The 24,200-nt window shown below is 45.2% G+C and overlaps 1 protein-coding gene across 1 annotated transcript in view; it reads left to right on the forward strand.

Annotated features, from left to right (window-relative positions):
• CycE (cyclin E) overlaps positions 1-24,200 on the forward strand; it is a 51,105-nt gene that overhangs the window by 10,581 nt on the left and 16,324 nt on the right. Inside the window, exons 2-6 of the mRNA XM_037428405.2 lie at positions 19,114-19,443; positions 19,791-19,844; positions 19,982-20,069; positions 21,145-21,474; positions 23,141-23,287. Of these exons, the coding sequence (XP_037284302.1) occupies positions 19,831-19,844; positions 19,982-20,069; positions 21,145-21,474; positions 23,141-23,287 (579 nt within the window). The 5' untranslated portion in view covers positions 19,114-19,443; positions 19,791-19,830. The remainder of the gene's footprint in view (positions 1-19,113; positions 19,444-19,790; positions 19,845-19,981; positions 20,070-21,144; positions 21,475-23,140; positions 23,288-24,200) is intronic.

The following is a 24,200-nucleotide window of genomic DNA, read 5'->3' on the forward strand; positions in this document are numbered from 1 at the left end:
TCACGATGTCCCCGTGCGACACCTCTGCAATGGCAGAGATATTTGAAGTAGTGTCCGTTCCGGGTCGAAGTGTGTACGGATCCACTCAGTCGCACAAAGGCACCTTCTTCTCGTAGCGAGAATGTGCTTCTTCTAACAACTCTCAGTAGTACGCTGCATTTAACAGCTGCCTTGTGCCAACCAGCGGCATGATGCACTCACACAAAACACATTGCTAGGAAAATAGCGACAGTGGCAGTGCGGCTCCATCGTACTTGAAACTGCAATCGTACGGCTCGCGCACACGGCCGGTATGAGCGCTGGTTCATAAAGATGGATGCCATCTTTGGGTACAGGTAGTGATATGCACGATCCCGGAGGTACCGGTGCGTGATAGCAACCTGCAAAGAGCGGTGGTCAACGCAAACCAAGAGATATGGCGGATGAGTCGAGAGAAAGGCTTTGAGGTGGTGGAAATAAACAGAGAGGTGCATAGGTGGGGGGGTTTTCAACGAGACAGAATTCACTTCGATGGGCGGCTAGGTCATGAGGTGGGTTGGCGCCTTGCAGGACGCGCAGTAGCTTTTTTGGGGGGCAAGCGAGCCCTTCGGGGTGCAGGATAGCTAGTAAAGGGGAAAATAACCAGGGAGACTCTTCGACAGGTTGTATGGACAGATACGATTCCAAAATGGCACCAATATCTAAGATAGGTATAGAGTCCGGGGCATAGACATAGCCACGAGCGCCGAGCCAATTCAGACATAGGGTATATTAACATGCAGGGTGGTAGGAACAGGCTGAAGTGGGAAGAGATAGAAGAACAGCTTAAGGGAAGAGAGGCCGATGGTACGGTTTTGTAGAAACACATCTCAGGGACATGGAACAACCTCCGAACAATCCGGACTACGCGTGGGAATATTGCAATAGAACAGAAAGCAGCAGAAAGGGGGGTGGTATTGGAGCATTCATTCATAAAAGTACAGACTGGCAAAGGGTCAAGCAGGAGTGCAAGGGACATTTATGGCTAAAAGGGAAAGTGGCAGGTCAAATGACACTCCTTGGTTTCGTGTACTTGTGGACGGGAGCAAAGGCCAGAGAGGAAAACCAGGCAATGGTAGAATGTATATCAAAGGAAATTCAGGAGTTAGGAAGAGAGTGCAAGATAATTATACCAGGAGACATGAATGCGCACATAGAAGATATAGATGGGTATACCGACCCGACAGGCAAAAGGATCATGGATATGTGTGAAAGGCTTGATTTGATCATTTGCAACAGTACCGAGAAGTGTGAAGGGCAAATAACATGGGAGGTAGGAAGGCTTCAGTCGACGATAGGTTATGCACTGATGTCACATAGGATGTATGATAAGCTCAGGGGAATGCACATAGATGAAGGTGGCTCCAGAAGTCTGGGTAGCGATCACAAACGTCTCAAGCTAAGTTTTGGAAGAGCAGTGAAAGTGGGAAGGAGACAAGATGAGCAACTACAGCAAAATTTTTATCCAGAAAGGCAAATTGAAATAGCCGCTAAACAAATTGAGAAAGTAATCACGGAGGATAATAAGACAGTGTGGACATACACGAATCTAATTAGACTCTTTGAGCTAGAGCTTGTTAAGACGCGTGGCAAGTCACCCAGGAAAAGAAGACACAAACCCAAAAGTTGGTGGGATGAGGAAGTTAAGAGAGCCATAGCAAAACGTCAGGAAGCCTCTAGGGAACACAGACATGCTAAGCAGCGGGGTGAACCGACAGATGATGTTGAAAAAAAAAATGGGCAAACTTTCTAAGCTGTAGAAGGGATGCATCCCTTCTGATCAATGAAAAGATTAGAAGGAAGGGAGCTCAGTGGCTGGCAGAAGTACATAAAAAAGATAGAAAGGCAGCTGCGAAATTTTGGAACCATCTAAACTCCCTAAGAAATGAGACGAGCCTAGAGCAGAGTTTTATTACTACAGCCCAAGGTGCTAGGCTAGAAAGGGACGAAGCTATTGGATATATAAGAACAAGGGTGACAGAAAAATTTCAACAAAGAAGTACTTTATGCACCACAATAGACAAGGACGAATCAAGTGGTGCAATGGCTCCATTTTCACAACAAGAGTGGGAAAGGGCTGAGAAAAGGGTTCCTAGTAGTACATCAACAGGCCCAGATGGCATTCCAATTAGGCTGATAAAGACATTAGGTCCGAAGTCTAAGCAGGCTTTGAGAGAGGCAGTGAGCACAATAATAATCGATGGCGAAGTTCCCGATGGATGGAAACTTAGCAGGATGAGCATGATCTATAAAGGAAAAGGGGACAAAGCTGACATAAACAACTACCGTCCTATAACAGTGACATCAGTGGTCTTCAGGCTGGCGATGCAGATTATAAAGGAAAGACTGCAGTCGTGGATAGAGGATGAGGGGGTGCTGGGGGAACTGCAGAATGGGTTTCGGAAACACAGGAAGTTGGAAGACAATCTGTTCTCACTGACGCAGTGCATCGAAATAGCAGAAAAGGAACACAGGCCCCTGTGGCTAGCATTTTTGGATATCAAGGGAGCGTACGATAGCGTGGTTCAAGAGGAATTGTGGGGAATACTGGACACACTAGGCGTGGAACATGTAGTCACTAATCTTTTAAAGGGTATCTATAAAGGTAACAAGGTAGTTATAAAGTGGGAAAAACAGGTATCCAAGCCTGCAGAGGTAAAACGGGGGCTTAGGCAGGGGTGCCCCCTGTCACCCTTATTATTCATGATGTACCTACAAGGATTAGAGGCAAAATTAGAGGGAAGTGGACTGGGCTTCAACCTCTCTTTAGTCAAACAAGGAAAACTTATTGATCAGGCACTACCAGCATTAATGTACGCAGATGATATAGTGCTAATGGCCAACAACAAGGAAGATTTGCAGAGATTGATGGACATCTGCGGTAATGAGGGAGATAGGTTAGATTTTAGATTCAGTAAGGAAAAATCAGCAGTCATGATTTTCAATGACAACGAAGGTATTGAGCTTAGAATACAGGAGGTCACGCTAGAGATAACAGATAAATACAAATATCTGGGCGTATGGATAAGCAATGGGACCGAGTATCTGAGGGAACACGAAATATACGTGACGACTAAAGGTAACAGGAATGCAGCAGTCATGAAAAATAGGGCACTGTGGAATTACAATAGGTATGATGTTGTGAGAGGAATATAGAAAGGGGTCATGGTTCCTGGGCTGACGTTCGGCAATGCGGTCTTGTGCATGAGATCAGAAGTTCAAGCAAGATTAGAAATTAAGCAACGTGGAATAGGTAGGCTTGCTTTAGGAGCTCACGGGAATACACCAAATCAGGGAGTACAAGGTGATATGGGATGGACATCATTTGAGGGCAGGGAAGCTAGCAGCAAGATAAAATTTGAGAAGCGATTGAGAAAATGGGGGAAGAGCGTTGGGCTAGGAAGGTTTTCAGCTACTTGTACATGAAGAATGTCAATACAAAATGAAGGAAGCGAACCAGGAAGTTGACTGGTAAATACTTAGAAAACAGCAGGTGGCCAAACCAAAAAGAACTATTGGTTAAGAAGAAAGTGAAGGAAACGGAGACTGACATGTGGAGAATGGGCATGATTAAGAAGTCCGCACTAGAGATCTATCGAACTTTTAAGCAGGAGATTGCCAAGGAAAGGATCTATGATAATACTCGGGGCAGTTCTCTACTGTTTGAGGCCAGGACGGGAGTACTGCGAACCAAGACATATCGGGCCAAATACGAAGGGGTAGGCACAGTATGCAGTGCGTGTGGAGAGGAAGAAGAAACGGCCGAACACTTGATAATGTTCTGTAAAGGGCTTCACCCTACAGTTTAGGATGATGGCACAGAGTTTTTTAAAGCACTGGGATTTAGGGACAGCGAGGGCAAAATAGACTTTAAGCGGATGGACTTAACTAGAAGGAGGTTATCTGATTGGTGGCTAAAGTCAAGGCACGAGTGAAAATTAAACCCTTCACTGCGAAGTACGAATCCTCAACTTCATTATTTAAAGAAAAAAAAGATAAATGTAATGGTTTGTGCACTAAGTAGTACGGCTAGGTGGCGTTAGCCGCCGCCCGATCTAAAGGGCACAGCCACATCCATCCATCCATCCATCCGGATGCCGCAATAGGACCGCAGCAACAGTGACGTCACGTGCTGGCCTGACGTTATGCTAGTGTTTATGTCGGTAGATGCGCTGCGCTAAAAATTACCTAAATGTAAAAAATTAATTTGCTGGGCTTTTCGCTTTGGCAGAGCTGTCAGAGCAGATTGTATCGCGCAGCATAGTCAGCTTTGAAAATTTCAGTCAGTGCAAGATGCTATGCTGTCGATTCGATAGGGGCCTATTGTATCAGATGGATAAAGGTCGCTTCGGATGCAAATGTCGTAACCATTGCACCCGTCTCGCTTTCCTCTATGCACGTTTTGGCCACCGTGTTACAGCGTTGAGGTGTCGCACTACATCTTTGATTGATATTTGGGGTTTAACGTCCCGAAACCACCATATGATTATGAGAGACGCCGTAGTGGAGGGCTCCGGAAATTTCGACCACCTGGGGTTCTTTAACGTGTCCCCAAATCTGAGCACACGGGCCTACAACATTTCCGCCTCCATCGGAAATGCAGCCGCTGCGGCTGTGATTTGATCCCGTGACCTGCGCACTACATCCTTAATAACGTGGATCTGATTCCCGGCTAAGGGAGGTCGCATTTCGATGAGGGGCGAAATGCAAGAACATCCGTGTACTTCGATTTAGTTGCGCGTAAAAGAAACCTTGGAGCCCTTCTTCAGAGTGCCTCATTATCCTGAGAGTTTTTTTTTTTTTTTTAACAAACGGTGCTGCCTTCTGTAACCGTATTTTGTGGTGGGTGAGATAGGGTTGAGCACTCGTTTTTAGAAGGTGGCCACTCGTTTTCTCTCAGAAAACTGAACACTGACTGGCACAGCCACTTGAAGGTCACTGAAACAGCGCGCCCTTGCGGTTTCTTTAAAACAATAAACGACAAAGGGGAGCTGTGACTTGCGTCAAACGTAGAAGCATGAGTGCCCGCGATTTACTCATTAGCCGAAAATTTGTCATTTCCATTGAGTTCCGCCGCATGTATTTCGCATAGGACACCGAGCAACGAAGCCCTCATGCAGTCAATAAGCATGTCCCTCTTCATATTAAAAGTGAAGGGCAAGAAGAGGTCGCGTACTGGCAAAGCCACCTAGAACAGATTCTAGGAGGTGCTGGTACTGGTCGAGCGAAAGGTCTCCCCTCTCCCCATTAGAAAAACAGGCGGGTGCCCGGCGGCCGGGCATGTTGTACACAGGGCTGCAATCGCGGAATGAGTCCTTTTCCGATGCCAATGCTTTTCGCACTTCTCGCTCTCGGTCAGTGGTCAGAGCGACTGTCCGTCCCCGTTATCAACGCGATCAGCCAACCGCCAGTGGTGGATGATAAGAAAAGCAGAGCATAAGCCACAAGGCAACGCTCCACCCCGCATTCAAGGCGGGCGCTCTAACCACTGACCAGTGACCACTGCCGCGGTTACCACTTGCTCTCCGCTGCGGTTTACTCTGCTCTTCAAGAACCACCGCAGTACTATAGGGGTAATATATGGTTCTAGCCACCCTATCAGTATACCCATGCACTATCGAGCGCCAGATTGGCGTACCTGCCATCGTAGCTGTGAACGAGGAGATGTCAGCATTAAAAAGCATCTCTCTTTAACGGGCGGGGCACCATGTGACCATCACCTGCGCTTTCACAAGCTTGAGCAGCCTTCACACTGTGCGGTATTTTTCTGGCATGTTAAATGAAGGCTTTTAGATTTTAACTGGCTGGATAAAATATGCTGGTACTTTTTTCTGGTGCTTCCAAATCTTTGTTAAAAATTTAAACAAAAACTCTAAGTGGGCTTTTCTGCAAGGATTTTTCCCAAACTAGAACTTTCCGTCAAAGGACACTTTTTTCGATGTAAGCGCAATCATCCACCCACGTCAACCCTACCACATTCCGGTGGTGTGCGAGCACCATGAAAGTTCGTCGAAATTTACTGCTGTATACGGACGTTTGCAGGATTTTGTTTTCGTGGGTGCAAACCCGTTGCATCGCGGCGGGAAGATTAAGGTGCTCTAGTGTGGCTGCAGGGATTGGGGGGGGGGGGGGGGGGGTTGGCAACTGCTTCTTCCAGGAGCCCTCATAGTAAACAAGGGTACCGATATGGGCTTGTTGATTCATCGTAAACTTGTATAGCGTAGCACGGAAATAAACGGGAACGAGAGATGGAGTGACAGACGGGCACAAACGCTTTGAGCAACAATATTTTATTTTCAGGAGCAATCCTATATATGCGTACATGCACTCTTAGTAAGCTATGTTTACAGTGCACTAGATATGTGGTGGTGTACAGATAGATGCAAGGCGAGAAGCGAAAGAAGGGAAAGGTAGAGGTGAGCGTTGAATAGAAAAAAAAAATCGTCTCTTTAGTCCAGGCTGTGGTGGGAACATTTACTTGCTCGCGCATGCGTTGTAAACGTTTTTCTATGAGTCAGTTTTCTGTTATCCTATCAGCACATATCAGTCATGGTCGGTGCTGCACTTCCAACTTACATAGTTGTCGACGCGACGTTCGTTTTATCTCATTCATTTCTAGAACGCCTTCTCGTTTCCTTTCTGTGAGTAATTGATATCAGGACTGTCCGTTGATACTCCGCCATAATATCCTTATTTCTTATCTGTACGTCTATATTCCTGGGCTCACTCACACAGGCATAAGGGCTGTTTTCATTATTAAATCTAACTAGTTACTAACTAGCGTCTCCTTATTATTTCTGTAATGATGCATTCCGATTTCCAGTAAAAAGAAAGAAATTAACTGCTACTTTTTATTGCCTCATTGAATGGGAGCTCAATGAGCACTTACTGTAACAAAAAACAACATCGTTAGAGACACTGCTCGCAGCAAACGGCGGTTTACGATAAATAGTGGTGCTTGCTTCAAATACTAGATTCGAATAACGATTACTTCTCTTTTACCCTAAATAGATGGAGGAAATGTAGAGTGGATGCGGTATAAATTAAATCTGTCTCTATATATTCCCGCCCGCCTTCTCGAAAAAAAAAATAACGATAGTGATAAAAACACGACATTCGAGACAGTGGTGTAGCCAGGCGGCAGGTTGGCTAGAGTAAGGGGGGGGGGGGGGGTTCAAACTTTTCTCGTAAGTTTTGCATTTTGTGTGTGTCTATATAAGCATACGCGCGCGCATACAAACGCACATGAGCATGCGTAAATAGAGGTCGGACCACCCCCCACATTCGCCCCTAATAAACCTCTTGCTTCGCCTTTGATTCGAGGAATATGAAAAGCGGACACCTGTGCCTAAATGAAAGAAACTCAACCGTACAAGGGTTAAGAGCGTGTGTGATAAAAAGGAAAACTTATTTAAAAGCTTACTTAGTATAAAAAGGCTTATAAGCGAATTATTCAATTAACAAATAATTCTACGTTTCTTTCTCTTTTTTTCTTTTTTGTTGCTACAATATCTAGCGCAAGGCCGGCCCAATTATAAACAGAAAACGCACAGTTGTATTCACCATACGAGGAAATGGCAGTGCACCACTAATACCAGAGCTTCAGCCATTGTGTTTGAGGAGGCGTTGCTGACGTTATTTAAATGTGTCGTAGGTCTTCGAAATCCACATTCATGTGGTCGTTCAATCAACAAATATTTTTAGTGATAGAATAATGGAATAGAATACAGGAAAATACAAGTCAGGAGTTGGCAAGAGCTTTCAGGGTTAGTATGAAAAAAATGTCATGAAACGAGGGGGCTAACGAAGTTAGTGAAGCGCAGCAGTTACACGTTATGGATAAAAATATTTTTAGCGTTCGTCATAATCCACAAAAATTATTTCATTCAGTTCAAGTGAGTGAATTTCACTATAAACCTAATGAAAAAACAATGCTGATCTTTTGTGTGTGTGTGTGTGTGTGTGTGTGTGTGTGATAAGTATGTAAGTAAAACATTGCAATGGGCCACAAATTTATTTTATCGGGATTCTACATGAATATAAGCCAAGCGCAGAAAAAAAAAAGAGGGAAATGAGAGCGATAGCACAGACATGAAACTACCCCGCGACAGATGTACGGGCGTCCCAAAGCTAGCTCTTTGTGTGCGATCCCCCACTCTTTTTTTTTTCCTTCAGCCTTTGTTGAAATGAGCAGCTGGGATTTCGCCCTTCTTCTGCAGCACGGTTGAGCCGGCTACATTTGGAAATTGGAGCGCCTCTAGAACCTCCTCACCCTGTTGACAGTCATCGTCGTTAGCCTATATGTGCACTGCAGGCCGAAGGTTTTTTCTAATTATCCCCAATTTACCACATCGTGCGCGAGCTAATTCAATTCTATTCCTGCGACCATTCTTGATTCTATCACACCACTGCTATCTTCGACTGCGTTTCTTGTCGTTTGGTATCCATTCTAAAATTTGAGATCTCTGACAGGCGGGTAAAAGTAATGTGCAAAAAATTGCGGTATAACATACACACCCCCTTGAAAAAAGGAGTAAAGTAAAATAAAGGAATGCTTGACTCCCATCAACATTTTATCAAACCGTACTGTTTGTTGGGACTTTTGTTCCAATGCACCACACTATCGAACAATCAAATGGCAGGGCCCGAATAGCAGCGTGAGGCGCTAACGACGGGATAGGGTGATTTGTAAGATCTTCACCATTACGTAAATCATAGTCGTACCAGCAGGGGGGGGCGCAAGGGAGGAGCTAGACCCCCCCCCCCCTAACAACAACTAAGGCAAAACAACAACTAAGGCAAAAAAATGTCCTTCACCACTGTAATCACTCAGTTATATTGTTACGAGAAAATGAGGAATGAGGAAAATGAGGAATGTAACAACGTAGGGATGACTTTCAAACATTTCAGCAGTGACGATTTTCCACGAAGGTTCTTGGCGTAGCTTGCTGTAGCACTGCACAGAAGGCTAGCGTTGAACAGCGGCCTATAATATTACATAATGTGTTCATGTTTTTATTCTGCTGTGACTGGCCAATGCTGTTATAGATGGGAACGAACAAACCTTTTATGAACCGGTCAAATCATGCTTCAGGAAAATAATTTTTTATCGAAAAGGACTAGCATCACCTCGGCTTTGTCGAAGCTGCTGTGAGCCGAAGCTGCTGTGAGCCGGGGACGTGGGGTTATGATGCTCCCAAACTCCTTGCAGATAAACACCGCCGACATTTCTTTCTGGTAATGTCTTTTATTGAACATTTGCAAGTCATTGGATTATTCAACGATTGGAGGCTACATATGTTTTTAGGTCTCTTCGCCAGCTCTTTTTGACATTTTTATGCAGGACTGACTGCTCAGTGTTTCATGGCTATTATTTTCGTCTGCCGGGCTTTGTGAGGCAATGCATTTAAAAATGTACCACATTGAGATTTTCTAGCGATTGTTTTTTTTAATTACTCAATCTCAAGACGTGTTTGTGAATGCCTTGACTTGGAGATTCCGCCATTTTTTTTTCATGGCCCTTTTGAGAGCATCCTTGGGAACACGATAAACCTCGATGCAGCGCGAATAGAGGGAGTCATGTCCTGAACGGCATGTTGTGCTTATACAGGTGGTTAACTTATGCTAAACAAAAAATACCATGCTCAGCATTTAACACGCAATGTTACGGTATTGCAAACTGTTTGCCTAGTCACAAGTCAACACAATGTACACACAAAGTGTGCAAAACAATACAACCAACTATCCTGTTTGCATGAAAATTCATTCCGTCTACATAAGTATACCGTCGATTCGGGACTTTAAGCGTGCACCAGCACGTCCATGAATCCATGGCCAGTAGCCTGTGTTCACGTGTCGTTACAAAGAGGTTTTCGGCGCTGGGTGCCCAGGAATGGCGGTCACTGTGACACTAAATCTCATTATAGAGGGCCGGTGGTGGTGGCAGTGGTTAGAAGATGAGAAAAGGCACCTAATTTCTGCAACCCGGTCGGGAGCACGGCGCAGTGCCTAGGGCCAGTGGTGGTGGTAGTGGTTAGAAGATGAGAAAAGGCACCTAATTTCTGCAACCCGGTCGGGAGCACGGCGCAGTGCCTAGGGCCAGTGCACGGGAGGACACGCAGTCGTTCGGTGCCCGCATTTCGTGCCCCCACCTCTTCTGTTTACGAACCTGTTCGCCAAGCGTGAACAGAAAGGAACGCGGGGGGCACCGCCACTAATCTGATGTCGCAGTTTCTTGCTCCGCGCCTTCGAGTACGACTGCACGTGGCGTCCCAACCAGCTGACATGGCAGCCACGGGAACGTCAATGGACACTATGTATAGACTTTCGGAACAGACACTGACGTTATTTTCACTGCTTCGAAGGTGGAGAATTTACGCTGGCCACAAGGAAGAAATCTGTTCAAAAGTGCGTGAGAGGCTTGTTTATTAACGAAAAATGTTTAGTATGTTTGAAGTCTGAAGTCATGCCTATAAAATGCACAATAATAATAATAATAATAATAATAATAATAATAATAATAATAATAATAATAATAATAATAATAATAATAATAATAATAATAATAATAATAATAATAATAATAATAATAATAATAATAATAATTGATATACAAGGGCCAAAAAAGACAGGCCGGTTTAAAAATGGGCAGGTGCCAGCCCTAGTTGACCCCGATATCGATAAAAACTTTTATGCTCCTCTTGTGGGGTAAAAAAAAGTAACTACTGAGTGCTTGTAGATATCGCAAAAAGTATTTGCATGTCGAGTACTCTTCCGCGACGCAATGCTCTGGCCGGTTGTATTCCAACCTTCGTCGTTCTCTTCCTCTCGAGCTGGGCGAGTGCAAGAGCCAAAGCTCCGTGTTGCCGCTCTTTACCATTACATTCGGCCATTACTGCGAGCGGCAGAGCTGCCGGAATCGTCTCTGGCGGCCGGCACTAAGAATTTCGTGGTGGTCGGTCATGAGCTTGCTGTGACTTGTCTTGCTGAAATGTCAGGTACTCTGGAGGATGATACTGGCTGTGTGGAGCTGGTCGTAGCAGGTCTCGTCTGCGAGGCGAATAAATGCGACCACTTGCAGGATATGTGGATAGCAGGTGGTAGTGGCTGATGCGGAGTGGTCGCATCGGTTTCAGGTCTGCGACATGGCTGAGCGACTGGACGTCTGCTACATGGCTGAGCAGAGTTCATGTGCTGGCTTGTCAGGCAAATCGTTCTCAGTTTCTGCTGTGTCACTTGCCATGAAGCCGACTTGATCCGAAGTTTTGTCAGCTGCAACCATGACCTGCAGCGACAGGTCTTTGATGACATCATCCTCTGGAGGATGGGCACTGGTAATTCTTTTGCGAAGAGCACATTTGGCAAAAGGCAAGCGCCCGCACACTTGACCAATGACTGCGCCGGTGGCTGCGGTACAGGTGGCTCTTGACAGTGGGCTGAACCAGAAGTGGTGGCTTTCGCTTCGTCCGGCGTCTGGAGGGAAAGCGTGCCGAGTACAAGGGAAGCTGGCTCGTCCAGGCCAGCAAGGGAAGAAACTGGCGCGTCCAGGTTAGCAAGGGAAGATGAGCTTGGGGCATGTAACTGTGGAAGAAACGAAGCCGCAGCTTCTTGTCGTCTTGGTCATGTGTCAGACAACAGCGCAGTATTGGAGCATTGCTTGAATTCATTGTTTCTAGGATTCCATGTTGAGGGTTTCGTCGATAAGATGCACTGTGGTGGTGCTTCTCTAGAGCCCCGTTCTCTGTAGCGGCGAGGTTGGAATGGGTGGTGGCAGTGTGGTCGGAGTCAATCTGTCCAAACGGAGAGATGAGCTTGGTGCTCCAGTATGCCCAGGACTGCTGCGTCACGCCTTCGCACCTGTGCCACGCCACGGCAGCATTCCGGAGGCTACCTATGGCCATGCCCCACTTCTGCTTTTCAGTCCATTGCGAGCTCCGAGAGCGTTGACCGTGGTGACCCAGTTGTTGGCGCCGTTCTGGAGGCCGCGAAAGTGTAGGATTTCAAAGGCAGCCAGCGATGGTGGTACGGCTGTCGAAACTCTGGAGCATGTCTACGCCAGCCAGCCGACTTGGTGGGAAAGCTCTGTAAGCTAGGATACGCCGAAGCTTTCTGCAACTTTCTTGCGAGGTCTGTTCATGGTCTTGGGAGGCGGCTGTGGCAACCGCGGCCTCGATCACTTGCAGCCCTGGCAAGGCTGCAGGAAACAGCACATATGTCGACCCTGTCAAGGCGTTAAGCACGAGGCAGAGTCGCGCAATTGTACTGCGCAGGTCCGCGGCGCTATCTCCTAACCCACAAGCGGAGCCAGTGTCAATGTTGGCGAAGGAAAGGTTTGGAATGTGGCTCACAGTGGTGGGATCGTTGTCAGAGGAAGCTTAATTGAACGGCCTCCCTCAGCAGCTTAGGTGCCGATGAAGTCCGGAGTGAGGGGTTGCCAGCAGGGGAAGTAAGGGCACCGGCGCCTGGCAACAAGAGGCCGCGTCGTGTCTTGGCGGCGAAGCCCGAATGGCATCCGTTCAAGGCTCACTGTTTGGATAAGTCGTGGGGCCGGCGTCGTGTCTTGGCGGCGGAACCTGAACGGCATCCGTTGAAGGCTCACTGTTTGGATAAGTCGTGGGGCCGAGATCCGCGTGACGGGAAGCATACGTGACGTTCTCGAACGAATGGACTCCAGCCCGTACACTTTCTGTCTCTTTATGTCCCAGAATAAAACGAAAACATTACTTGGAACTCGTACGCCTTCTTGGAACCTGTACTTGGAACCCGTACTTAGAACCCATACGCCTTCTCAGGCGCAGGTGGTAGCCATATACCTGTCAGTTGGCGCCCTGCAGAACCACTGAAGAGGCATATTGACGCTGTCCACGAGTGGTTCGATGGGTAGATGCTGCAGTGGTCGGGTCGTCGAGTTCATAACTGAGGAAGCGTGGACGGCGTCCCGGTTGGAGATACTGCTGAAGACCCCCGAGGACCCGTACAGGTGGCTTCAGCCGGAAGGTTTATGTGTCGGACTGCGTGATTGTGAGGAATGAGACGAGAGACAACGCTCTTGCTGCCGCCCGGCTGTTTGTTTGTTTCCTTCGATAAATGGCGCGTACACACTTTGGAAGATTGGCCAAGAATGTGACGTTGAGATTCTTAAATGTTATTTTAAGTAAGGTATGTGTGTGAAAACCAAAAATATAAAAATGAAATGGCAATAATACGTAATAAATTCCATTTCAACTACAAGTACGTATTACGCTTTTGAGCTTGTATTTCAGACTGCCGTATTAACATAATGGGAATAATTTCGAAAACTTAGTTAGGTTTGACCTTATTGAAATGACGAAGAATTTCAAATACCAGATTAAAATAGTACTCGTTCAGTAGTTAATGAAATTATACACGGCATCAAAGGCACCCCTGTGGTAGTATCCCAAGCCTTTGGCACGCAAGCTTAAAATATTTTCCTCCGATAATGTCAAGCCTATTTTTGGAAGAGGAGTGATGAGAATTTGAGTTCTAATACGAAAACATCTTGAAACTGACAAAAAGGAATGTGCAATATTTTCCAGTTCTCCGCAGAATTAGGAGAGGGGCGTTATCGTCAGACCAGCCAAGGAAAGAAGTGTATACTGCACCATGCTACCTTGGAATGGCCCAATAGCCAATTCTTCCATTATATAATCGCGTCAATGTGAGCCAATTCAAGAACACTAGTATCATTCGCAATTTAACACGTAACTACACACTACTTAATTTTACAAGTTACCTGCACGGAATACCTTCTCAATGTGCATACCGTCATGTATGCTCAGTGGCATTGTGCTTTCGTGCAATATAGATAAAATAAGTATATCTTGTCTCGCGCTGTACTGCATTCCTTTTAATAAACTAATGGAATGAGTGCCATGGTAGATCTGCAGAAATACATATGTAGCTGTGTTGATGCATACTTAAGCATGAGACTTGACATTCACTTAGATTGGTCGATCGATTGCATGCAGCTAATGGAACATTGTCAACTTGGAGCTGCACCTTTTTATTTGCCTGCACAAGCAAGCTAAAAGGGTAAAGTAAGGTTCACATATACGGCACGAAAGGTATAAATATTCCTCCACAGCGTGCTTTTTATGGCATTTATTGCTCAGCATATCTTTTCTAGCATTTCTCACAGCAGTGGAGCCCGATGCCACTGAATATGCTTGCTATGCACTCAATTTACACTTACACATAAGAAAGCAGTTAGTTAAGCAGGGTACATACTGTGTGTTGCACCTTTGTGAAATTTCAGTCATTGTTCCTTGTGTATTTATTTTAGGTTTCCGGGATTGTATTTCCTGTACACAAAAAACAGCTTGGCCCCACTTCTCTCGAAGGCACCAGCCATCTCAACAGCTGAATATGATTGTGCAAGCAGCAGTGACGAGCTGTGGTTTTGCAATTAGAAGTATACCAACACTGACATTACATTAATCCAACCCTAATTACACTACCTTGTCAAATGTTCTCATTTCTTAATGTCGAAATTTATACTGCGACATATAATAGGTTGTAAACGTGACTCCAGAAACTCATCTCTTTTACGTGCTTTTTCTATTGTATATACCTCTCAGTCGTTTCCCGACTAGCGCAATCGTTTTTGAAAGTTGTGGGGATTTATTGTATTGAAAACAATGAATTTCCAGTAGTTACTATCCCTGCTCACTGACACATTTCATGTAAAATGTGAAATTCCCTCCATCTTTGATCAACTCAACTGCAATGCCGACTTTTTCCAGTGGGCTTCTATAAACAAATCTTCCGTGTCCTGTTTTACTTTTATTCCACTCGAGGAATGATGACTGTTCGACAAATCTCAGTGTACTGTTAAGGACTGGAAGTCTTCTACCACCCTCGCGATGCCACTGAAATTCCCGAGAACACTGTCTTGCTTATCTTTCTCTGCGTAATTATGGGCAGACTAAGTCCGTTTTCGAGCAGAAATATAAAAGAAGTTCGTGGAGTTAAAGTGCTTAGACAATCATTGAAGCGCCACCACCAAATCTCGTTTCTGCTTCCTAACGTGTTTCCAGCGCATCTCCTCTAGAGGCCATCGCGCTAGAGCAGCTAGAGGAGTTGACTGTTTCAGCTAACTACTCGTGCAGAGTCGCACACTTAAGCGTGCGCCTGGCTTCCGTTCGGGGAGAGGTTTATTCCAGTGCTCCCCCTTCCTATTGAATCGATGTATGAGCAAACTTAGCCCCCCTCCCCCGCACTCTCATGCACACTCCGGTAAACACTTGACTAGCGCACGCGCCACGTTCGCATTTTGTCCGCTAAAAGGTGAGGTGCTAATACAGGCCTATATACCTAAACATGCATGGATTTCTCCTACATTAGTAATAACATGACTGCAGCGGCCGGCTGCGCGTGAGATGGGATTGGGAGAGGAGGCGAAATGCAGTTAACTGTTAAAAAAAATATGCGAAATATACAGTCGGCAGAGTATTGGAGAGGGCAGTTGAGGGGAGCGTTGGCTGTCAAGACATGACCCCTTCACTCATAGTGCACGTGTGCTCCTAAGATTGCAGAAAACTCTCAAAACTACCACCTCATCCACATTGTTGTTAGTGGTTCATGAAGAAAAGGAAAAAGGCACCTAATTTCTGTCTGCCTACAGGCGACTCGGCGCAGTGCCACATTGCTGAAGCAGCGTGCAGCCACTGATGGAAAGTCGCTTTCCACGTACTCCTTCTTTCCTGAAGTACTAGAAATAGGTGGCAATAGAAAGCCAGGGCAGTGGACGCCGTACACCTCGAACTAGTACGCTGCGCTTTCCTCCCATGTTCTGACAACGACACAGGCGCACCCAGTGGCAGCATGCATGCACCAGTCCGCCCTCCTACCACTCGCCCTCCGTCATTCAGCGAGACCAGTTCAAGGCACCCCCAACAGCCTGCATGTTCCCTCCTCAATCCACCCTTCTCTCGTCGTCCTGGAAGGGGCTGCATTCTCGAGCCAGCCGGACATTCAGAGCTTGTGTCCGACTACTAATCTACTCTTCTCTATGCTTAATCGGTCATATGAAATTCAGCTTTTTAACAGCGCAGAAACAGCGACATCACAACACAGACACTGACTTCCAACAGGGATTTTATTGCGCGAACCTGAATAGTATGGTCAGAGACAGAAGAAAGCATGTTACAAAAGGGATAAAGAGAAATTACAGCATATCCACCGAGTGAATGATCATGAGTTGGGTGAAGCTTTGGAGGGTTTTATCGGTAAACCGCGAATCTTCCGTCCGTCTATCTGTCTGTGTGCACCTGTTGATTGAGTCGTAGAACTATAGGCGGGCACGTACCAAGAGAGACAGCATGATTAAGGGCTGCAGGCTATTGATGAGGTATCAATCTTGCAGTTATTCAATTTCCTACTTAAGTAATCGGATGGGCGACGAACTGAAGCATGAAGAGCCCCGCTTGATAATGGTGGATGCCTCAATGATATCGCGCGTACGCTGGTCCGCATACTTTTTGATGATGGTGACTTGATTAGAATTTGCTATGTATTATTAATAACGAACCGTTTCGGCGCCGTTTGAAATATGTACGTACAAACAAGCCTGCTTAATCACCCGTCTGCTTTTCAGTCTGTCTGTATCTTCCGCACATGATCCTCGTGAGTCATGCAGAAAAAATAACTGTTCCATTGTAATTAAAACCCACCTCTCATATAATACCCTTGCTGGGGCCTTGGAGGTACATTCGTAAGGTTCCCCATCAGGGGGCGTAAAGGTTCGTTCCAGCGCCCCCCCCCCCCCTGCCCCATGCGCACGGTTCATTAAGTGAAAAAAAAAAAACTCCATATTTAGAGGCTGCCAATTTTCAATGTGCCGAGAGGCCTGGTCACTGTGCTATTATTGTGAAGAAAAAAAAACAGTATTACCTGGGTTCTATTTATTCACTGACACTTATCCTCCATCATCACTGAACACACACACACACACACACACACACACACACACACACACACACACACACACACACACACACACACACACACACACACACACACACACACACACACACACACACACACACAACGGCGTTTGAAGTTCATCAATAGCAGTATAAGTGATCGTTTTCTTGACATTTATTTTCGCGGATATGACAACCATCTTGTGTGAGCGACCTCGTCCGACGGGGCTTTCTTGAAGACCCCCCCCCCCCCTCCTTTTTTTTTAAGGAAAACAAATGCATTTAAAGACACTTAGCTTGGTAGCCCAAGTCCATCCATGAGAAGGCCTTGCCACAATAGCGCGATGCATATGCTATGATGTGAAGATATAGAACAGAGCGGGAACGAGATACCACCTTTTTAAAGCACATTATCTGCATGTCTACCTTGTTCGTTTCAACCCGTCTCTCGCCATGTTCTCTGACTTATGGATAGTGGTCGAACGAGGCACGTGGCCTGCGTACCCCCCCCCCCCCCCCCCTCAAGTTGGCTGTGTCACTACGCTATGCGAGTCGTTGTGGCATGACTTTGCATCTCCCAAACGCTGCCAGGTAGTGAACAATGATATTGCGATACTTGGTTCTTACACGCACATACACACGTATATATCTGTGCGGTCATCCGTATATTTAACAAATCATATTCAATATATATATATATATATATATATATATATATATATATAAGGGAAAGAAGTGTATACCTAAGTGCTCGTTTTTCCGTGTTTTTACACAATATTATTGAGATCTAACAGACAGTAATGCCAAGGAATGTACAGGGGAAGTTATTAGAACCAATGGAATGTAAATAAGAAGAAAGAAAAGTGGGTGAAAGGATAACCAGCCGTGTGCAGGAATCGAACCTACGACCTTCGAATAAATTTAGGACAATTTCGTTGTTTCACGCGGGGAACACTTTATTTGGCTGCTATAAGCTATACATAAAGACCGTAAATAAAATAAAACTAAAGCATTCAAAAGAGTATTTGTTCAGTTTGCGTTAACTGCTCATCATTTCCGCCTACAGTCATTCCGTAGGGAGAGAAACTTACAAATGCTTCTTGGCACTGCCTGGACTAGAGAAACGGAAGGTGCGTCAAAAGATATCTTCAACAATGTACTTAATCTCGAAATATGGTATCTCAAAGATTTTGCTGAGGCCCTTTTCTTTTTTGTAAATTTTTTTTCCTGATTTCACTGACAATGGAGTTTCGGAATAATTCTGTCATTCTGCGATATACCACTACGATAGCACGAGCTCTTTTGCTTCCCGTCCCCGTCAAAGTGTCAAGGAGTGGACGATTCACACTTGTGCGGAAGCATATGTTTCAGTTCAGTGCTCTTCCCCTGTGCGTGTGTTTGGTAGGGTCCTGTTTATTTTCACACAAATTCCTTTCAGCCGTTATGTAGGAATGCGTGATGCGTGTACGGCAGATTACAATTTGGTCAGCGTGTATTAAAAATAACTGAATGATAATCATGAGATTAACAATGTTTTGATTAAAATTTTTGGCAAGCTTGCGCCCGTTTTTGTTTTGTTTTTTTACTGGTCTACGCGTAGAGAGAAAGAAAAAAGAAGCGCTGAGGACATCAACTCCACATTTTATTTATTGTTCTTTACATTCTTGTTTTCTGCTATATGTAAGACAGAAGCGTTGCGCGGACCGGAATTCAATTTCTCTACATCTCTTAGGGACATTAATAGACCGAAGTATTTGTCCTGTATAATATACCTTAAAATTAAGAAGCGATTGTTTGAGCATACACAATTATTTATAGCGTCGCTCTTTTTTCTCGCTTTCCAATGAATTGGACGGCTTCAACAGTCGCCGCTTTCGATTCAACTCATTGAGCGAGGTCCTTGTGAAAGTTATTGACGTTTACGAGGTCAATGACAATTATTGATAATGAGACAGTCCAAAGTATAACTTTGCGGCTTACATGGCAGGGGAAAGTGTCGAGAGGCAAAACGTGTTATCATTCACCACAAAACTGAAAAATTGCCGGCTCCTCACTGACTTTGTTTTTTGAATAGAAACGCACTGAATAGGAACAAACTCGGAGAAGCCTGTTGTGGGTAAGCGAAGGTTTCGCGAGCGAATATTTCGCGCAGAGGGGCAGCCAGCGCTGCGACGTGGGAGAGCCACCAAGTGAAGTCCGGCAACCGCAGCTTTCCGTAGAGAAGGAGAAAAAAAGAGTAGTGAGACGGCAGAGGGGACCGAGAGGGACGACAGGCGAGAAGGCGGCCACCTCCTTCCCACTCAGCTGTTCCGCCGGCGCACTCTTGGACTGCGCGCGTTTGGCGGCAGAGGGAAACCCGGCAGTGCGTCGTGCTCCTTGCTCCGAGCAGAGATCGTTTACCTACCTGGGGGATGCTCGCCTTTCTACTGCTCTTCATCTAGACTTGCGGAGGCTTACTTGGCGGCTCTTCACTCACGAAATCGTAAGTACTGCGCCCTGCTTATTTTCAGCGAACATTAGAAGTATTTCAGCTGGGAACGTTGTTTTCGCGCGCTGCGTAGGCTTTTTCCCGCGTACAGCCGGCTTCAGGAACGGGATGCATATTGCAGTAAGCGCCGCTGCCCGCCGGCATCCGTCGCGCGAGAGCGATGTGCATTATCATTTCAGAAGTGTAATGGCTTAAACTGATCATCATTTAGTGCTTCTATCGAGCCTGGTTTTGGTTGTTCGTTTTGGCGCGATTACGTTGAGTGCTGACTGGTCGCGCGTAACCGCGCCAAAATCTTGGCGGCAAGCTTCCACTTACCCGGCTTTTTCCCGCCCTCGCAGTTTTTCCGGATGGAACACTGATCAAGCTTCCTCAGGAAATATGTCTAAAAGGTGGTAAGTGTTGAAAAATTATCCAATTTATTTTGTTTTTAAAGTGCGGAGGCAGTATTGACTGCCGTATGCAAGAGTGGGTTTGGCGGCAACTGCTTTACCGGGGGCTTCCTTCCTCGCTCTGCCGTGCACCTTTTCAGCACGAAAGCTACCAGGTCGAAGCGCACTCGCGGATCTCTTGACCACATTATGCTTCGGAAGAGACGACGAGCACCGGCTGCTGCCGAGGTTAGTAAATTTTGCGGCACTTTGTCCACTTGAGGCCTACTTCGTGTGGGGAAGAAAAAAAAAAATAGCGGGGCGGTGCTACATTTTGGCGCTCAACGGACCGTGATGTTCGGCACTTTCTTTGTATGTGAGGCTCGTAGTACTTTACTGAGGGTTAATTTTTAAGAACTTACTGTTAGTATCCGCCGTTTTAATGATAAGTTGTTGACTTTGTGCTGTAAGTCTGCGTTTTCGAGGTACCATATTTGCCCGGCATTACAATAGACCGCCAAGCCTTTCGTCGATGTTTGACGTTATTTTTATTTCATTTTTCACCTACCCAGCCTTGTCTTTCACTAACAGATGTTGGACTATTTGAATTGTGTTTGGGTTCGCATTTATTTATTTTTTCTAAATTCACCACCGCCGCTGTATTGCACAGCGAAGGTGTCCTTTGTGCAGCGCCACGGCTGCCGGGCTTTCTGTACAATTATTCGCGTTTATGCCCGAATCCTGTTAATTGCTTTGCTTGATATGTTTCTTGCATGTGCTTAAGGTGTTCCTGGCTTGTTAGAATTAATTTTCCAAGAAATTACGCCAGTCTGTGAACCCGTATAGCTGTGGTACTGTGGGTCACATCTTCACTCGGCGGATGATGTGTTACTGCACTTCGCTCTCCTAATTTAGGTACACAGTTTAAAGTTTCATCAATTTATGTCACTCTGCATGAGTACAATTGTAATTTCATGCTTTGCCGAGTCGTTAATTTTGGTGGCGACCGTCACTTAAATTTGCTACTGCAGAAATGTAGAATTCGTTGTGCAGTCTGGCACGTCTTACTTGCATCGCGCATACATAGTAACGAGATGTCCATAGTCGGGGGCTGTTAAATTTCTCGTTTACAAAACATTTTTGTTCAGAATGCTGCCTGGACCTTATACTGTGTTAGCTTGCTATTTTGCTAAAGATTGACCAACATCTGTGTAAATGTCGCAAGTAATAAAGTTTAGCCGTACTGTTCATCCCAAGTAACTGCATTTGAAAATGTGAATTTTTTACATTGGGAGGGGGCTTCCAATTTTTTTCATTGTTGCAGGAAACATCTTCACCAGATGCCAGCAAAAGCTTTGAAGAAACATCGCACATGGACTTCGGGAGCCCAGATCGCAGTCAAGCACCATACTTTTGCGGTGGAGGCACACCAAAAAGCTATAGTCAATTTCGAGGCATTCATGGCCTTCCAACACCTGAACCACGGGCATGCCGCAATTCTCCACTTCCTCAGTTGTCTTGGGCTGACCAGGAGAATGTGTGGAATCTTATGGTTCACAAAGATGTGATCTATGTCCACAGTGCATCCGTGCTAGAGCGGCATCCTGCTTTGCAGCCACGGATGCGTGCTATTCTCCTCGACTGGTTGATTGAGGTGTGACTTTGGTTGATTTGTGTACTTCTCAATGGCCCATAGTGCAGCTCTATTTTAACCTAGACTAAAGCCCATTATTTACCTTGGTAGCATCTTCAAAAAATATTTACTTGTGCTAAGGCTTTGGTGTTTTGCTCTTGGGTCACTGTTTCGTAGCACTGCCTTCTGCTGGTTTATATGCCATTCTTATCACCTGTCCTGCACAGTCTGCTGATGTTGTTCACAAGGATTGACTATGGTCTGGCCATTGGCAATGAGTAAGAAAAAGCAGCAGTAAAGGAATCTACAAAATAGTGGCCCTGAACACAGTTATAGTCCCTGTCACGGCAGTGGAGTAGTGGTGCAATATTAAAAAGTGTTGGGTGTAGGTGCAACTCAGGTTCTCTTGCAAGTATTACTCGGCTATAAGTTCACAAAGATTTCTTAATCACAATATGAATTGATACAGCAGGGGTGTAACAGCAGCACCAAAGTTCCAGACCAGCCTCTGAAATTTCTTGGTTCCTCCTTTTAGCAAGAAGTGGGAGCTGGGTTGGCCACCTGCAGTTTTAGCGTCATCTAATACAAATCCAGACACCCAGACTCGGACCTCTTGTTGCACTCAGCTTGCTTTCTTCAGGCCACTTTTGCCACAGTACACTGGTGCCTTACAAGAAAGCGTACTAAGATTCCGAAGGGGCTATTAGTACCAGCTCTCACGGGACATAAAATTTTTTTCCTAATTACTGATGCACCCACATGTCATATTATTATACCAGTATTAGTTTGATCCGTGACATCTAAAATATTACCGCCAATAATTCAGAGCAGTTTATGATAATTCTGCGACCTTGAGAAACAAAAATGTTCAGCAGTTTTTTTTTTTTTTGTTGCCACCCACACTCATCCGTGCTTTACACATCTCCTGGATTTCGAGGTCGCCAGCTTGGCAGGGCATTACCATTTGCAGTGCCTGTCAAATTATTTGATCTTCGCTGCAAATGCTAATTTGGACTTCCTCAATTTTTGCTTTGCAGGGCTTCAACATACTGCTTTAATTGAAATAGCAGTGCTCACGTGCACTGTGCACAAGTTAGCTGATGTTGAATGGCTCATATATATTTCAGTTTTCTTTTATAAAAGTAAGCCTTTCTTGTTATACTGCTCCAAATCTGTATTTTGATGCTCCGAAAGGTACTTTAGAAGCGTGGCGGTTTGGGCTAGTCGGTATGACATTACGATTGTTATATCGCGAGGTCAGCACTACTTGTCTCTTTGTCGACGTTCTGATCTCGGGCGAAACCAATCATCAAACTACATTTTGCCTATAACAAAATTGCTCTGAATCCTGTTTTGGCTGTTGCACCCCTCATACAGGTTGTTGCCACTAGAACTTCCCAGTTGCAGTCAAGGTTTTTTGTTACATACAGTAGACAACTTCACGTTACTCTTGTTGAGGACACCGGCAAAGTTCAGATATTTTTTCAATGTGCACTTGAGCAAAGAAACCTTTAAAAAATCATGGTTGTTGTGCAGATAGGGTAACGCTGCTGAAATATAGTGGTAAAGCCTGTGTGTGTACATTCTACCACTGCAGTGTATTGACAGAATTTTTCAATGTAGAGTTCTTGCTGAACCATGCACGCATAAAGCATCTGTGCTGACTATACTTTACCCATATTTCCAGGTCTGCGAAGTTTACAGGTTGCACAGGGACACCTACTACTTGGCTCAAGACATCCTTGATCGCTACCTGGCCAAGACTTCAAACCTTCCAAAGAATCAACTTCAGCTACTAGGCATCACATCCTTGTTTCTTGCAGCCAAAATGGAGGTACTGCTTTTCCCACAAAGGGTTCTTTCATAATGGTGCTTAGTGATGCATAATCTTGTGTATTGTTTAAATGTGGCTGTTTTATTTACCCCTTGCCACTGCAGTCATGAAAAAGTGATATCATTGCTTGAATTCATCTACGATGAAAGAAACTTGCAACTTTTGCACTGTAGAAAAAAAAAGGAATTGCAGCAACTCTGGCAAGCAGAATTTTCACTTACAGCATCTAACTTCTAACGAAGAAACACTGGAAATTGGGCGTTTGAAAAGCAACTTAACAAATCAAACTGAGGTAGAAACGTTTTTAGTTTACAAATCTGCATCTTGTAAGTATTACTATGTGACAGACAGTATATTCTCATTAATTTAAACTGTTATTTCAAAATCTCGCTTAATTCGAAATATCTCTATAGTCTTGTATTTTGCAATGTAAGTCTGAGTGAATAATTTGAAGCAGTGGTCAGCACCAGTCCACCTAATTCAAAAACTGGGTGCCGTGTTCCAATTCCCAATCTCGATTTCACCGCAAACCCGCGGAAACGACTGCGCTTAAGAGACACAAGGCAATGCAACATAGCGATACTAATGAGTGGCAGCTGCATAATGCTTCCACATGCATCTGCGTGTGCATTCAGAGTCACACTGAGGGCTGCCTGCATGTTCAAAGAAAAAGACAAAAAAGAAGTGCTCATGGGATGCAACTTCCTTTCTTCGTGCCATCCCTCCCCAGCCCATCTGTCAGGACGAGAGAAATTAAAGTATGCGACAACTCTCGGTAACTCCTCCCATACTTGACAGATTCTAAAAATTTTGGGGGAGGTTAGTTTATTAGGCAATAAATTCCTTTAATGAAGCCATTCGGTGGCTACTTGTAAGAGTGCTGGGCCCCTTTAATGAGGCTTTCTTCAGTATT

This window comes from Rhipicephalus microplus, chromosome X (genome assembly GCF_043290135.1).
Source record: "Rhipicephalus microplus isolate Deutch F79 chromosome X, USDA_Rmic, whole genome shotgun sequence".
Lineage (NCBI taxonomy): Eukaryota > Metazoa > Arthropoda > Arachnida > Ixodida > Ixodidae > Rhipicephalus > Rhipicephalus microplus.